General features: G+C 43.3%; 1 protein-coding gene across 2 annotated transcripts in view; it reads right to left on the bottom strand.

The window, feature by feature from the left end:
• Positions 1 to 2586: 2586 nt before the first annotated feature.
• Positions 2587 to 16313, bottom strand: part of SLC49A4 (solute carrier family 49 member 4) — a 71293-nt gene continuing 57566 nt past the window's right edge. For both annotated transcript variants that reach the window (XM_054829569.1, XM_054829570.1), the window contains 2 exons: positions 13006 to 13188; positions 2587 to 9720 (listed from right to left, as the gene is read on the bottom strand). In XM_054829569.1, coding sequence (XP_054685544.1) covers positions 9605 to 9720; positions 13006 to 13188 — 299 coding nt within the window. In that variant the 3' untranslated portion in view covers positions 2587 to 9604. The remainder of the gene's footprint in view (positions 9721 to 13005; positions 13189 to 16313) is intronic.

A 16313-nucleotide genomic window follows, 5' to 3' on the forward strand; every position in this document is an offset into this window, starting at 1 on the left:
GAGTCTTCAGAAACATTTGATATTTCCATGATGTGAAGCATCAATGGCCACAGAGAAAACTGTACCCATTTTGCAGTATTTAATTTACTGTCACAAGCAAGCGATCTGTATGAGAGAGCATAATGCTGATACACTTTTATTACCCTGGCAGGAGCCACATTATTGTTTTCTGTTTTCACATTTCTTAGTAACAACACTTTTTTGTTCATATGTTTCTTCATAGGAGCTCGGCTGAAATTATTTTTATGTTGTACCCAATTTACATGCTGACTTACATCAGCCTGTCCATGAGCGAGAGCCTTGCTTTCTGCCTGAAAGCCTCCTGGCAATTACTGCTGTCTTCTGCTGATCCATCGCTCTTCTGGTGCTGGAAGAGACAAACCTCGCTGCCTGGCGGGGGCTGCCCGTCCTGGGGAGCAGCTCGGCCCCAGCGACACAGATAATCCCGACCCTCGGCTCTGCAATCAAAGGCAGGTTTGGGAGAGCCCCGAGGAGAGTTTGAGGTTCAGGACACGGTGGGGTCAGTTTGTCGGCTGCTGGCATTTCCTCTGCCTGAGCCCCACTCACCGGGGTCCCACCGAGGCGGCATTTCCCAGTGTGCTGCCCCTGGGGAGGTTTGCAGCCCCTGCCCGCTGCCTTTCAGTGCCTGGGCTGGGGACTTACCCTGGCTGTAGGTCTGTGGCCAAGCAGACAGATAGACAGACAGACAGACAGGCTTACGCAGAGCACAGCCCTTGCAGCCCCCAGGGAAGGGGTCAAGCCCATCCTGGTGCCACTGGCAGAGCCTCTCCAGCCCTGGGACCTGCCTGCAGATATGGAGCAAAGCAGAAAGCTCCCAAAAAGAAACGTCACTGCGGCTGCGGGACCTGCTGCACAGTGTCCTGCTGAGAGTCTGGGACGACCCAGGGCTGCCCCACTGCCACGGGGACGTGCTCCCGTGCTCATTTGGCTCCCAAAGTGTTAAGGTGGTTTTTGCAGCCTTATGCAAGGATGACTTTACTGGGTGACTGGCCCACACAGGGAGAGGAGACGAGAGCATGCTGCTCCTGGCAGCTTGCATGAGGACTCCTGGCATGGTGCACGCTCCGGGGCTTCCCCTCTGCCTGCTCAAGCCTAAGTTGTAGCAAAAAACAAAAAACAAAAAAAACCAAAAAACCAACCAACCAAACAAACCAAAAAAAAACCCAAAAACATCCCATGGTTGCAAATTTGTGTTCATGTGGCCATGGGTGCAGAGTAACGTCAGCGGCGTGTCAGGTGAAGGCTAATGCTTCGCTTCCCGATGAAACTCACTGGCTGCAGCCCAAACCACGCTCCTGGAGCTGGTAAAGCACCGTAAGTAAAGCGGCCGCTCAGCCCTTGGGACCCGCAGTGGGAGAGTAGAGGCAGGCCCAGCTGCATTTGGGTGCCACCCTTCCCCAACATCAGCATCCCCTGGTGCTGGGCTGCAGCCCAGAGCTGCCGAAACACCCGTACCCAGCATTTACAAGCAGCCCTGAGCTTTTCCCCAGTCTCTGCTCGTCCTGCGGCCATTAGACACGAGGTATCAGTGAGCAGCTCTGTCACATCTGGGCACATCTGGGCACAACACCGAGTGCCTGCACCCAACCCGGCCCCCATCCCAGCTGCGTCTGCAGGTCCTGTCTGCCCCCGTGCAACGTTAAGTATCATCTGTATGCCAGGGAAACAGCAGATTTCAACAACTGCAAAGATAAAATAGAAACTGGGTAAAAAAGCCTCTGAGAACGACTGATCATAGGGGGTTCACCAACACACAAAACTACATCAGGGATCCAAGACGGACCCTCCGCTCTCATCCCCCAAGGACGGAGATTTCCGTAACACTGCAAAGATAAATACGACCGGGAACTGTATTGTTAGAAGAGCCTCAAGTTCCCATATATAGCCTGGAAAGAGACTGTTGCTAAGAATAGTGGGGCCCAGATACTCCACGATACAAGAGTTGACAGATTTCTTCCCACCACTAATAGGATATGAGACTATTTTAAACTTGCCCCTGTAAGTAGTCAGGGCGTTATTGAAGAGTTGGTCCTAGAAAATAAACACGGATCAAGAGATCCCAGGTTGGGTTTGTCTCAATTAAATGCAGAATAAACACAAGGAAGGTTATTGCAAAGGGTCTCCTTTCCAAAAGCCTGAACAGAGATGTTAAGGATGGGAACCAGCAAAATCAACTGTATTGCAACACCCTGAGCTGTAAGCCCAGATGAGGTGGGATGTGACATCAGAGTGGGACGGTGTGGTGGGGCAGCGGGGGCTGCCACCACCGCCAGGACCCTCTGCTCCCTGGGTCCCCTGTCTGCTGGGGGACACCTCTGCCCCAGCCCAGCCCTGCGTCCCCTCGGTCCCCCCAGCAGTGCCAAACCCCCCACCCTAAAACCTCACTAAAAGCGATGCCAATCTTCCTGCTGGCTGGGTTGGGTGTTGGATGAGGCTACAACCATTTAGACTAAGCAACCCCCATTTGTAGCAGTATCTGCAGTGGGTTTTGGTGATATTATAGCGGAAATAAACTATTCCCCTGTATTTTTTTTTTTTAAATTAATGAACAGTGATGGCAGCACATGTGAGTAATCTCTTTAATGTGCAACAACCAGTACGTAAAGTAACACGCACTTCATGGTCAGATTCCAGTTTTAAAAAGAAATGACAGGGTGGATGTGTTACATTGACAAGTATACAGTGGTTTCAACATTATTTTCTTAAAAATAAAAATACATCACATCAGAATATCGCATACAAAAAGTAGAATTTGCCCTAAAATAAAATTCTATCAAATCATTTAAAAAATTACAAAAGTAAAATGCATACAAATTCCAGTAAAATTGAACAGTCTTACGGGTTGAGGATAGTTTACAAAGATGCTCTCCAACAGGTAAAACCCTCATCTTTCTCCGTACGTTCATGCAGTTTGAAAAAAACCCCAACCATCAGGTGTGTCACATAACTAAAAGCTGTTTTTTCTACCTTATCAAGTACTTGTTTCTAAAATGCACAGCGGAAGATGTTAAACTTGGTAGGGGAAAATGAGATTTTAATCTAGCAAATATCACAGGCAGAGAAAATAAATATATCTGGAAAATACATCCTTGTCCTGGGGGGGAGCAGCAGCCGGCGGCCGCCTGCCTGTGGGGACGCCTTGCAGCTCTGCTGGGCTTGCTCAGCCCAGGCGATGGGTGGGAGCAGGAAGGTCGGGGCACGCGGGGGGTGGGGGGGTGCAGGCAGGAGGGGTGCAGGCAGGGGCCTGGGCAAAGGAGCCAGCTCTGTTTTCGCATCACGGGCTTTGACTGCACATCCAGGGTGTCCAGAGCCGGATACAGCCCAGGGGCACCACCCATCCCCCAACCGCCCTGGGCAGATTGGCTCTGCACGTCCCTTCCCTGAACAGAACCATTTCCCAGCAGTTTGCCAGTGCAACGCGTGCTGCCAGAGGGGTTTTCCACCTGTACACCACATACTGTCTATGCCTCGCAGAGGATGCTGGCCAGGCACAGAACACCAGGGTCTGCGTTCCCCACAGAAGTCTCAAGGCTGAGCCACGAAGCCCATTAAACGGCATTTCCCAGGCCCTGCTCCAGCCCCTCACAGCATCCGGAAACCACTTCCCAGCCCCGACTGGAGCAAGTCCCTGCCTGGGGAGGTACATGGGGCATCCCCCTCCCCTTTCACAGGTGGGGAGAGCGAGGCACCCCATGCACAAGCACCCCTTCCCCGAGCAGCTCTGTAATGCAGCAGGGGCAGTGCCCAGGCTCTTGGTAACCATCCCAGCATCACACGAACCCACACATCCCCTCTGCAAAAGAGAACACGGGCTTGGGAACTTCTGGGCTTTTACAAACAGGTGGACTAAGGTTGGAGAAGTAGACTGAGCCAAAAGGGAAAAGCTCCCCATAGAGAAAAGAAGGATTTGCTCATGGTGTTTTCTTCACGTAGTGATACAAAGTGAGCGCAACGATTCTGTCCAGATATAGCAAGTGGAGAACTCACATGGGGGAAGCTGGCAGGGAGAGAGACTGTGGAAGGAAAAGCTGTTACTGCAGAGAGCAAGTCCCACCTGCCTTCCCTGCCACACCTTGGGAAACCACCGCCTCCGCGCCATGTGCCACAGCCGTAGCTGCTCCTGCGGCACAAATCACGTCACAAACATAAAACGAGGTCAGAACGTCATCCTTAAGGAAGTAAAAAATGAGACTGCAAAAATCAGGCTGCAGAAGACATCCCTCCTGCGCAAATACCCCAGGCGCCCACCAAGGTTGCACCTCCTGGGCATCCCGGCTGCAGTGCTTCCCTTCACCTCTGCCCTGATCGCTGCCCCGGCCAGGGCACGAACCCTCCCGCAGCGCTGCAGGGGGTCAGGCAGCAGCAGGAGGAGTGCCGCGATGCGGGAGCGGGTCCACGCTCCGGGCGGGCACTAAGTGCTCCAAACACATTGTGATCCCAAGTAAAAGGCAGGAGCCAGCACATCTGTGCAAATATTTGTTTTCGCTTGTCAAAACTTTGGAGAGTTACATTTCTTCCTCTATTTATTAGTTTCATCTGTCTTGAAACACTAACTGCAAAAATCATAAGCAGATTGACATAATCTTCTGACTTTACTGGGGCTGCCGCCTGCTCTGCGGCAGTCCTCCCCTGCCGTCTGACGTGACGCTCCTGGAGAAAGCGAGGCAGATATTTCTGTGCCACCTGTAACCCACCTCGCAGCGCCAAGAGCTGGGTTGTGATCTCTCAGACACAAAGCACCCAGCCTGCAGCCTGTCTCTCCGACGAGGCTTTCCCCCCCTTACATGTGCTCCCTTCCTCGTCCCAGCCCCGATGCTGGGACCCACTTCCCGCACCCATGGAAGCTGACGAAGAAATTCTTGTTCATTTTGCAGGGTCAGCATTTCCCTTTGTTCCCCCGCTGCCTCCTCGCACACACCACCCCCTGCTCCCCAAGCCTGGCACTTTAACAGCACTGACAATAGCGGCAAATACCAGCTCGGTACCAAACGCTAACCTACGCTTTCATACAAGCGTAGCAGTTGTCTTGCCAAATTATTACAATGATCCAAACTTAGTCTAAAAGAACACCCCAGAAAACTGATGAAACGTGAAAACACCTTTATCATCGGTAATTATTAATATTTGCAAGTGACCCAATAGAAGAAATGGGGATGAAAAATTAAACCCCTGCTGTCATGGCATTATAGAGCAGTTATATCCACTAAGCAAACTGTATATCCTCACAATTAAATAGCACTTCCCTTTCTCCTAACAGCCAATATATGCATATCAATCAATTCAGCTCGTTTACATTACAGTGTAAGGCTACGCAGTCACTTGCTAAGTTTACTGTAGAACAAGCCAGGCATTAACATCCCTGTCATCACAAAACTTCAAATTTTATATGGATTTGATGAACTCAACGCAGTATTTCAGTGTTGAAATGCCCCCCCTCCCCTCACTCAATCCATCAGCTTGGCATTCCCTGGAGTTACCAGTGCAAACACTGACGCAGCCTGAGGTTTTCCAACTCACTCCAAGGTTAAAGACGTCCCAGTCCCATTCATCTCAGCTCTGTCAGACGGTTGGGAATAACTCCGTGACGCTGTGAAGCCGAATACCGAACAGGCACAGCGCCTATCAGCTTCGCCACTCTAGGTGTGGGAGCTAAAATTATAAGTTTCAGGCAAATTATAGTCTGCTCCTAACAGACTATCTGATCACTATGTGCAAAATTCTTTGGGCTGCACTTTTTCCCAGCTTACATGATTTCCTGAAAATGACTATTTTTATGCATATTAAGTACATGGTCCACCAATCCATCCCTCTAACACTGGCTTGGGAACACAGGACCTCTTCTCTGCACCTCCTGCATGGACTCCGGCTCAGGGGAGCAGACACCCATGCGGGAAGGCAAAGGAATCAAAAGGGAATTAACACAGTGAAGAAAGATGCTAAACGGTGCCGTAACTGGAGCCTACGTCTACTAACCCTGAGCTTCCTCATTAGCAGCACGAAAAGCTAGCACAGCTCACAAGAAGAAAGCCTTCGGAGCAGAGCAGAAACCTGAGGAGCAACCCATACTTAAAATAAAGAACTATTACAGAGAGAGTTGTCACTACAGAGCACATCCTTCCTAGCATTTTCAATATAAAACATAGCACAATTATTTGCATTTTAGGGAGCTCTGCGCTGCTGGGAAAAAACGCTCTTCAGGGCTGTGAACTTACGGGCCATGGAGAGAAGCAAGTATTATAACTTCCCAGGGCACCTTCCGCTGCGCAAGTCAAAGGCCAAGCAGCAGCCAACATCGGCTACTCTGCGGCAGTGCAAGATAATGCCTCATTTAGGTACAACACCCCCTTGTTGCTGACTGAGAAATTATAGAGACTTAGAACTTTAACTAATTAATAAGAGAAATATTAACTGGTTTGAGCCTGTTCTGCACTACTACTAATTGTATCAGCATTGCTTAGAGCTCTCCCTGCGGTCTCAAACACTAACTTCCAATAAAAGCATAGTTATCCTAACAGCTCGGTACATCCAAAGGTGGACCTAACGATAATCCATATCCCAAAGAAATTCCCACAGGTTCAGCTGGGTTACTGGTGTGAAAGGGACTGCTCCTCCCGAGAAGGCTGCTGCTGCTGGGCACAGAGGATAAAATATTTTTCAGAGATCTCAGCAAGCACGTTTGCAACCCTACCTCTGTCCCGAGCCAGACTTGCTAATCTAATAAAATCCTGAAGCCTGAACATTGTGTGTGTGGGACGCAGCAGCGTCCTGCACAACTTTGAGTAATTTGGGAGCGATCCTTTGGTTTTCACTCAGGCAGATTTCCATCAGATTTGCTGGAAACTCTGGTTGAGTCCTGACTGCAGAACGGCGCCTGCAACCCCAGCGCAGCTCTCCAGCAGAGCCCTGCCGTGCCGCTCAGCTCTGGGTAACGCCTGTGTTTTGGTGCAGAGGCATCAAGGGCTGCAATTAAGACCACACACTACAGTGCCCAAGACAGACACAGAAACTTCTACCGAAGCATCAAAGTCCAGGAGAGCAGTGAGCAATTCACATCGACTTGGAAAAACAATCAACGGGGTTTAAAACAAGATGTTCACTCTTCTCCCCTGACCATATGGAGAGTCTGCATCTGGCAGCACTGACAAATGTTTTGAAATGTTCGATGTTTTCTGGAACAGAGGCAGAATAGGTTATAGTCTGAATACTGCCTGAAGTGCTTCTCCATCTTAAAATAGTCAGGACAGTGAAAGGATTAGAAATATCTGTCACTCGGGACAGTGCCTGAACTGAGCAATTTTAATCTTAATATAGCTAGAGTAAATTGCAGAAGCGGAGCTCCGAAGAGCCATCTGAGCTTGCAATTCCGCCATGACAATGCAACTCCAATCAGACTCTTGGCAAACAATCCTTGGTTTCAGAAGACAATAGGTAGCAGCAGCTACTGGATACTGAAATTATTCCAGGCACTAAAACATAGTAAAAAAGCTGGACAGTTAATATCATTCATCTGAAAAACGGTAAGAAGATGATGCCAGAAGTTCTGAATGCACTGGTTAGATTGATTTAGTTATCCCAGTGTAGGTTAGCTCCATCGTCTACAAAAAACCTGCTTCAAGACAGAAAAGATCATTTAGTAGCTGATATAGGCAAGGAGCTAAGTCAATTTTCTGTTACTACAGGAAATACATCCATTGCTCTGAAAACATAAAAGCAGGGAACAGCTTGTTTTATTTTACTGCGCAGATACACTCCTGAGTTAAAGGTATTAGTGGCATATTCCCTCCACAAAAGGAGAGCAGACAGAACGAATGGGTCTGTGTCTGAAAGGCAGCATTCAGTCCAGGGTTTATTCCAGTGAGTTTACAGTGTCAGTGTCCCACCAGGGTGGCAGAGAGGAGCCCTCCTCAGGAGCAAAGGGCGCTCGGTTCGGACTCCACGGACGCAGAACACTGCACACCAGCCTCCTCCAACACGTGCACGCGCCCCCTGCGATAAAATTGCTACGGTAGGAAATAATTCACTCCCTGAAAAAAAAAGCACGTCGCAGACAACGTATGTACACACTTCCATTCACGGCAGTGACTGGTTTAGTTACAAACAGTGGTATGCCACCATCCAGAGACATGATTATTTAAAATAAACCTATGTAAACACATACCCTTATATAACTTATATATAAAAGATATATATATATAAGTTTTATTTGTGTATACATAGATATAAATACGCACACTCACACGCAAACACACACCTCTAACACAAAGCACAGAACACACACATGGAAATACTGTAAGTGATGCTGAACTGAAATCTAAGAATATAATTAAGAAATTATTAGCAGGTTTAAAATTGAGTTAAAAAACTATTCAAAGTGTCTTTAATATTTATGTTCAAGTAAGGGCCAGAACGACCACGTATTAGTACTGATAAAAAGAGTTGGCATTATATTTCCCATATGATGCCAAAACTCACGAGTTATTTCTCATGTCAAACTCATTGTCATTTCGCCATCAGGGTGCCTCAACAGCTAGAAATATCTTTTAGGAAACAGTGATTTTAAAGACTTGCATTTACAACCAATATTGTTTGGGCACCCTCAATCATAAACTAATCCTAAAACCCACGCATGCCTTAGAGTATCAGAAGAGAACTAGTGGGACTCGGACATCCACACCCGCAGCATTCAGTGGCACGAACGGGTCTTCACAGTAAAAAGGCAGTACTGGAGACGGGGGATGAAAAGGTGACCCAGCGGTGGCCTTGGAAACAGCAACATTTACAAGAGTGACTCTTCAGTAAACTTCTGAGATACCACAGAGGCTCCGTAATCGGGAGATACAGAACCATGGTGGTATTTCAGAGGCGACTGCGGGTACAAGTGGGGTTTCAGCAGCAGCTAAAGCTATTGTTTAAATGTGCTCCAGGGTGATAACAACAAACACCTCTAACAACACTGCAAGGATTGCTCGGGATATTTAGTATGGCTAAAACCCCTGGTACCAGTGTCTTATATCAGAAATCACTTTATTAGAATGTAATTGTAGTGTACAAGCACCAAATCGTTTTAGCTTAACTGTTTAATGGACATCAATTATATAAATGACTAGCGATTAAAGAGAGAGATCTTTAAAAAAAGGATTTTTTTTTTTTCCCTTTTCTCTTTTTTTTCCTTTTGTTACGATTATTCACTATTTCTATTCTGATAAAAGACCTTGAAGGTTACTGGTACCCTAGTGTGTATAACCGTAAGTCCGCACACGCACACATGCACGCACAACTGTACACCTCATTGCTACATCAACAGTCTTTTAAATAGAGAGCCCCAGCTCCGGCACCAGGACCTGTACATCAGATATATTCTCTTTGTGCATTTCGGCATCATTATCACCACTCAAGTTCCACGTTTATCGCCAATCAAGGTGGTCTTGAATATAAGAACAGCCTGTCCCTCACCCTAATAAAGCCATGATTAAGTCTTGTAATTTCTTTGTTTTTCCGCTGTTCAGGTGTGCAAATCCAGGCAGATGTGCAGACTGCAAAGCTGACTTCCAGTCTCTTCCAACCCCTCACCAGTCTGGCGTTATCACACAGAGACGACGACATCGAGATAGAGTCTGTCGTAGGACTCGCGGAAGCAGAGGATGAGGAGCAGGCTGAGCAGACACGATCCTGGCAGGCACCAGTTGAACCAGGAAAACTCTGTAAAGCAGAAAACAGACGCAACCTCACAGTTACTGAATATGCTTCATGTTTAAAGCGACCAAAACTTTGACTGACTGAGAGTTTGAAGGAAAGTGCTGTGTTCTGAACAAAATCCTGATAGGTCTCCATCGATAGATAGTTAATATGGTCTATGAGAATTCTCCATGGATGCCTTATCTATATATAAAGCTTATAAAGTTTATGTATATATAAAACCAAAGCCTCCAGCTAATGGTAATCCTCCCTATTCAACCTCTCAATAGAGAGAACAGGGAAAAAAATAAAATCTATCATTGCTAATGGAGAATAAACCACTTCTGAAGACACTACTCATTAGTTCTTTGATTTCTATGGATTGAAAACTAAAACAAATTAAAAGCGTGAGAAGCAGCAGGATTTGATTTTGAATCAAACCTGCTACACAGTCTGAGGAGGGAAAACCAATTCCTCAGAAGAAACTTGTGAGTAGTACGATCAATTCAATTTCAAACTACTTACACAAACAGCTCCTCAGAAGCCTCTTTTTAGCTGTTAGACATAATGTACTGCTCTTAAAAGCCTGTGTTCCACATTCAAGAAATCCTATCGTCTGATATTTGACTACTAATTAGCAGTTTTATTCAGTTGATTTTTAAACAAGTGCACCAAAATTTCCTTTTTTGTAAATCTGTCAATTTACTGAAGAAACATTAATTTTACTGGAGATGATGTTTTACTTTTTTTTTTTTAAGTTTTCTTTATTATTATTAATTTATTTTTACAGAATCTAAACTCTCCCTCAAGATCTGAGTTAATCAAAATCAAGACTTCAGCACTGCTACTTTGTTAAATCTTGAATTCATACTGATAAAAGAAAAAGCACAATTTATATTACACACTGCAAAGGATAAAAGTCAGAAAGCCTAAAAAACCAACCTTCCAAAACCAGCAATCTTTAACAACACCTTTGCTCGTCCACCAAAAACCCTTACAGATTTGTTTAGGCAGTAATCTTATTAAAATAGTAACATTTTCCTAGGCTTGAAGAAGACCATGTTATGGCATACCAGAAGTCAATAGGTAAATGCTTTGCTATAATTTTCATTATAAAACAATACTCTTGCTTAACTGGATTAAATAGACTTTAGCCCAAATATCCTAAAGCACCAAATTTAACTTGTGAATCCTTCGTGCCTTTTGTAATCCAGAATTTGTGATAGCATTGGCGCACACTAACGCATCAATCCCACGAAGCTGAAGGTTGATTTGCTTTTGTTTTTCCCTTAGAAGTCCCTGCAGAAAAGGTGAAGGAAAACACATCCAGAGGCTGCGGCTTTGGGTCTCAAGGCGCAGTGCTAGCTCAGCTAGGTTGAGCTTTAGACAGGTTTACATTTCCACCGCGCTAGCTGGACCAAAACCTTCAGTGTACTGGAAAGTTTCCAGGGCTTTGCTCTTTCACAGCCTTTGCAATATCAGAGTACGTGGAGAAAAACAGAGAAATCTGAATTCAAACTACTGAAAAATTATTTGGTCTAAAAAAGCAAGACCAAGGGAACAAGATAAATTTGACTGAGTTCTAGTTTATCAGTAAGCTTCTTAAACACCACTAGGGGATGGATTTGAATCAAATGAAAACCAAATATTTAAAGATAGTTATCTACCTTCTAAAGGATTTTTCTATCAAAGGAGCCAATAGCACCCACTGGCATAGATCCCTTCCAGTGACCACAGGCGCTCTTGTACTTTTGATCGTTTGTGATACTGCATCACGGAGAATGGATCGTCCTGAACACAAATTACTTTCACATTTTTTTTCCTTTGAAGAAATAGGGAAAATATTCCAAGTGTATGGATATACTAATTTCAGGTTTATCCTTACCTGCATTTACTGGTACCTGACAGGAAAAGAAATACTAGAAACAAACCATGACCTCAAATATCCTATTTATGAGGGAATGAGTTCACTTTACCATAATTCTTCAGTTAGAAGCGAGACATTGTATCCCAATCCTCAATTATTAAGCAATTCCAAACACTGGATTGTTACTCTGAAAAATGCTGAAAATATCCTCAGGATATTCTGCAAAATCTTTTCAGCTCAGGTGTAATACTATATGTGAACAGAGAGAGTTCACTCCAATGAATATTAATCATAGAAGTAGTCTTTAAAATGTAAAGACTAAATATCATACCACCCAAGGCTAGCAGGGATAGAATTCAGATTTTGCAATGATGCACGTCAATATTAGTATCAAAAAAAAAAGAAAAGAATCATTTCTCTCAGTTTGTGTTCACAGACCACAATTTGGAAAATTTGGAACAGAAAGACACACAAACCATGCTGAAAATTTGCCCCAGGCCGTAACCTTCATAATTTCAAGCACAATTTATTCTGAAATTTGTCAGTCTCCTGTTGGTTATAGAACACACCATCTTAAGAAGTACACGTGCTCGTGATAATATATAAAAGCTCACCATTTCTAATGCTTCCAAAGCAAAAGCAAAACATTGCTCTACAAATCTTGTGTCATGATGCAAACATTTACCACAACAACAAAATATAAACCAAAAATCTGCATCTTTGAAAACCATTAATAAAGACCACTTCCCTTTGAAAGCAAGATGGGCTCTTATTTCACAGCTTAGAGTAATAATACATATTACAGTCTGCTAAACAGCAAGTGGAAAGTTACAATTATGAGTTATGAGGAAGCAAATAATACTTGAGAGATGAGAAAGCCTGAAGAAGTTGATGAAAATATCAAGCAAAACACTGTTCTGCCTAATTAGACCACTGGATTATCTAAAGAAAGGAGTATTTTGTCTCTGAGCAGTGGTGAAGAGGTGCTCTCTCCCCTGCAATGGTATGTCTGACCCACCGAACGGAGCTGATGATAAAACGGGACATTTCTGCCCTGCCCCTCTCCCGGGCAATACAGTTATACCCTGAAGTATGAGGCTGGATTAGCTTTATTGTGGTTTTGAACACCCATAGATACAGCCATTACTAATGGTCACATTACCCAGGCCTTTATAAAGATATGGTGACAGTGTGTACCTTGATGGTTTCTGGCTACAGGAAATTCTAAATGGAACATGAGTATATGCATCTTGCACTAAAAAATTTTATTTTTATTAGCATGCATGTAGAATAGAACAATTAAAGTTCTTCTCCCTTGCTGCTGCATAGCGGGATTCAAACATTTGATTGTTAACAGAAATTGTATGTGCAAATCTTCCCTTCACTGACAAAGGTATGTCTTCACGGAGAATTATCTTGTCAAAGTAGCTTATATTTCTTACCTGTATGGTAAAATGTGAGGAAAAACAGAAGCACTCCCATAAACACATTACTCAAAAAGGTGACAACTCCACAGGTAATTCCTTCTGGAACAGGGTAGACTGTTTCCACAAAGAGCTCAAAGAATATTGGTACGCTGCTGTTGAGGAATATACCCAACAAAATGCAGGATGTGTACAGTGTAGCTATAACAGAAACAAAAACAGTTATTAATTTCACGCTGGCATTTTTTCCCCCCTATTCAGAGCTGCCAAGAATACTAATATTTGAGTAACTGAAAAATGCATAAACTTATTTTTATCCTCTGTGTATCATAAAGCATATCACATCCCACTAGTTTTTGGCAGAATGCATGCTTTGATTTGGGAAAAAAAAATATCAGAAATACCGATTTATTTATTTATTTTAGACAGAACCCATGAAGACACATTCAGTGATTTGGAATTCACTTGTAAGTAAAACAAACAACAAAATTATGAATGCGAAGCATCACCTGCAGTTTGATTTACCTCTTGAATGAACAGAAACTATTGCCCTACACACAATTAGGAAAGGGAGCAATTAACGTACCACATTGGAAATGGACATGGATTAACATTTTGACTTAGCTCTAAAGGTCAAAACTAATTTTGCTTCCATTTTACAAATAAAAAACTAATGATCTATCAGATATTAAGACATTAGCATTCAGCACGGTCTGAGCTGCAACATGTTGAATCCTTTTTGGCTTCAAAAGGAAATGAAGGGCACCCAGTGCCTGGCAGGAATGGGACATATTTGATAATGCAGATTATTCACCGCTGTACAACAAATTATTTTTCTTGGATGAACCAGAGAAGAATACAGACATTTCTTCAGTAGCCTCAGATGTTTTGTTCTACAATTTCTGACACTGCCAAATACTTTACAATGCTTAATAACTTAATGTATGTACTTACTATACCTATATTATCTAGTAATAAACCTATTATATCTATTTCGGGGGGGGGGGGGGAGTGGGAGGGAGAAGAAAACTTAAGAATTTAGTACCTAGTTAGAAATGTAAATAAGTCTTTGCTAATTGCTGTCTTGGAAAGGGGAAGATTTCCTCACCTGCAGCCTCAACAACCTGAGGTTACTGATCAAGTAAAAAGTATAAGGAAACAACTAGGCGGCTTAGAAAAAGCAATAGTCTGGAATAATTTCTGAAGTTTCCACCAAAATGACAAAAAAGGTAAACAAAAATTTTTCAGATACAAAAGTGTTACCAAGTCATAGGGAAATTATTTCTAGCACCTTTTCACTGCAGCACGGTACGAAAACCTTAGACAATTTTTTTCATACAGAGATATATATGTTTTTATAAAATAGAAACTGCATTTTCAGTTTTATTTACGTTGTTCTCTCTTGGAAAGGGGAGAACTGAAACAGCTCTGCTTCACCTTCTGTTAAGCATTGCTCAAGCTTTCATTTGAGAAACTGTTAGGAAGCAGGAAACTTCCAGCTTAAAAAAAAAAATCACTGTTTCTTCAAATATGAAGAATCATGGAAAAGAGATAAAGGCATTAAGAAGCAGAAAAGGCTATCTATCGGACCCTCTGTTTGATGTGGTTTGTTTCCAAGGCACAAAGACACATTTATTTCTCTACAGAGGATTTGCCTGGACAGGAAAAAGATGAGAGACGTCTCAGCCAAAAAGATGATATAGATGGCACGACTTCAGGAGGGACAGCTGGCCCCCATTTTTTCTTTTTAATATACCAGAATGTTCTGAGTGGTTAAGAAAAAAAAGAAAGAAAAAAAAAAGGAATTAATAAACCATGTAACTTTCCAACTCTCAAATTCTCTTCTTATAATCTGCAGAATAAAAGTCGAAGAAATCGATGCAAGGTATGTTCAAGAGTTGTCAGAGAGGAAGGAAAAAAACCAAACCAGTACTAGGATGCTCTTCCAGCTACCACTGAAGAACTGATTGCCTAGTTACAAGATCCATAGATTTTTGCTGCAAGTCCTCAACAGTATTTAAAATTTCATGAACCTTTCTTTGAACTCCTGTTTACCTCAAACACCACTGCGTATTGTTCTAACTGTCTCTAACTGCTACCAGGTGTAGTCAGCAAATCTGAACATATTCAGCTTTTTGAAATTTTTGTGTTGGCTTGGGAAACCAGCACGTAAATGAAATAGAAGAATCTCTTAAGACCAATGAACTTCTGCCCCTCATTACACTCAATTGAAGGTATCTATAGATAACTACTTGTAACTTTGAGAATATTTTCAAAACCTTCCACAAAGAAAAGAAGGTGGCAGCCAGCTGTAATTCTGTATCAGAAACTCAAACAGTGGAAATAGTTGGGAAGCTGCTGAAAGCCACAATGATCACCATCCAAAGTGGAGCTTGGTACAGAGAGTGTCAGAGGCAATACCTCTGCAGGAAGAATGAATCCTCTTCCATAAACAGCAACAGCTGGGAAATGGGAATCACGTCCCTCTAAGGAGGGAGAATCTCTAACGTGTAATTTCCAGAAACTTAGATTCACTTGAGGTGACGGTAAAAATACGCATCTAAGATTAGCAGCCAGTTAAAAGATCAAGACTTCAAATTTTAGTCAATACAGTAGGTGCAAAAGTTTCCGTAAACCATACAGAAGCTTTCAAAATGAATTTGCTAAGTTTAAAATATGCTAGTTGAATGACACCGTTGCTCATCACTTAATAAAATGTATTAAGAAGACTAGACCATAAGCAAGCAAGTACAATAACTCTGTACTTTAGAAACTAAACCCTTACATTTCCTTGTCACAACAGCTCGCTTCACTCATGCGAATACACCCACCGGCGCACATCTTACCCTTCTATGCTACCACGAGCAAAGCAGCTTTAGCATTACTTTTTGGTTTTCCCCAAAGTATTACCTGCCTCGTGTGCACACGTAGAAAACTGCCAGCTGACTGCCAATGACAACACCTCAGCTGAGATCACAGGTAATGCTTGTAAACAAGGTCTACGTATATGTACACACATACTTGCAATTAATAAGCAGGAATATCAAGGCAAAAGGATAGGCAGAATACAGCATCCAGTAGGTGCCAATTTAAGTTCTAAGATGGAAATGACAGCTTTTAACTGGTAAACCACAAAAAGAAGCTCTAAAAGTGAAGGAGATGTACACATCTGAAGGCCTCCCTCAACGGGTACATATTGTAGTGATGGGAAAATATTTTTTATTTCATCTTTCTGTAAATCATCCAGGGTCTTCCTGAGTAATATATGAGTAAGCTTAATCCATTAGATTACTCCACAAATCCAACTGGTCAACTAGACAGAAAGT

The sequence above is a fragment of the Grus americana genome, chromosome 6 (genome assembly GCF_028858705.1).
Source record: "Grus americana isolate bGruAme1 chromosome 6, bGruAme1.mat, whole genome shotgun sequence".
NCBI lineage: Eukaryota > Metazoa > Chordata > Aves > Gruiformes > Gruidae > Grus > Grus americana.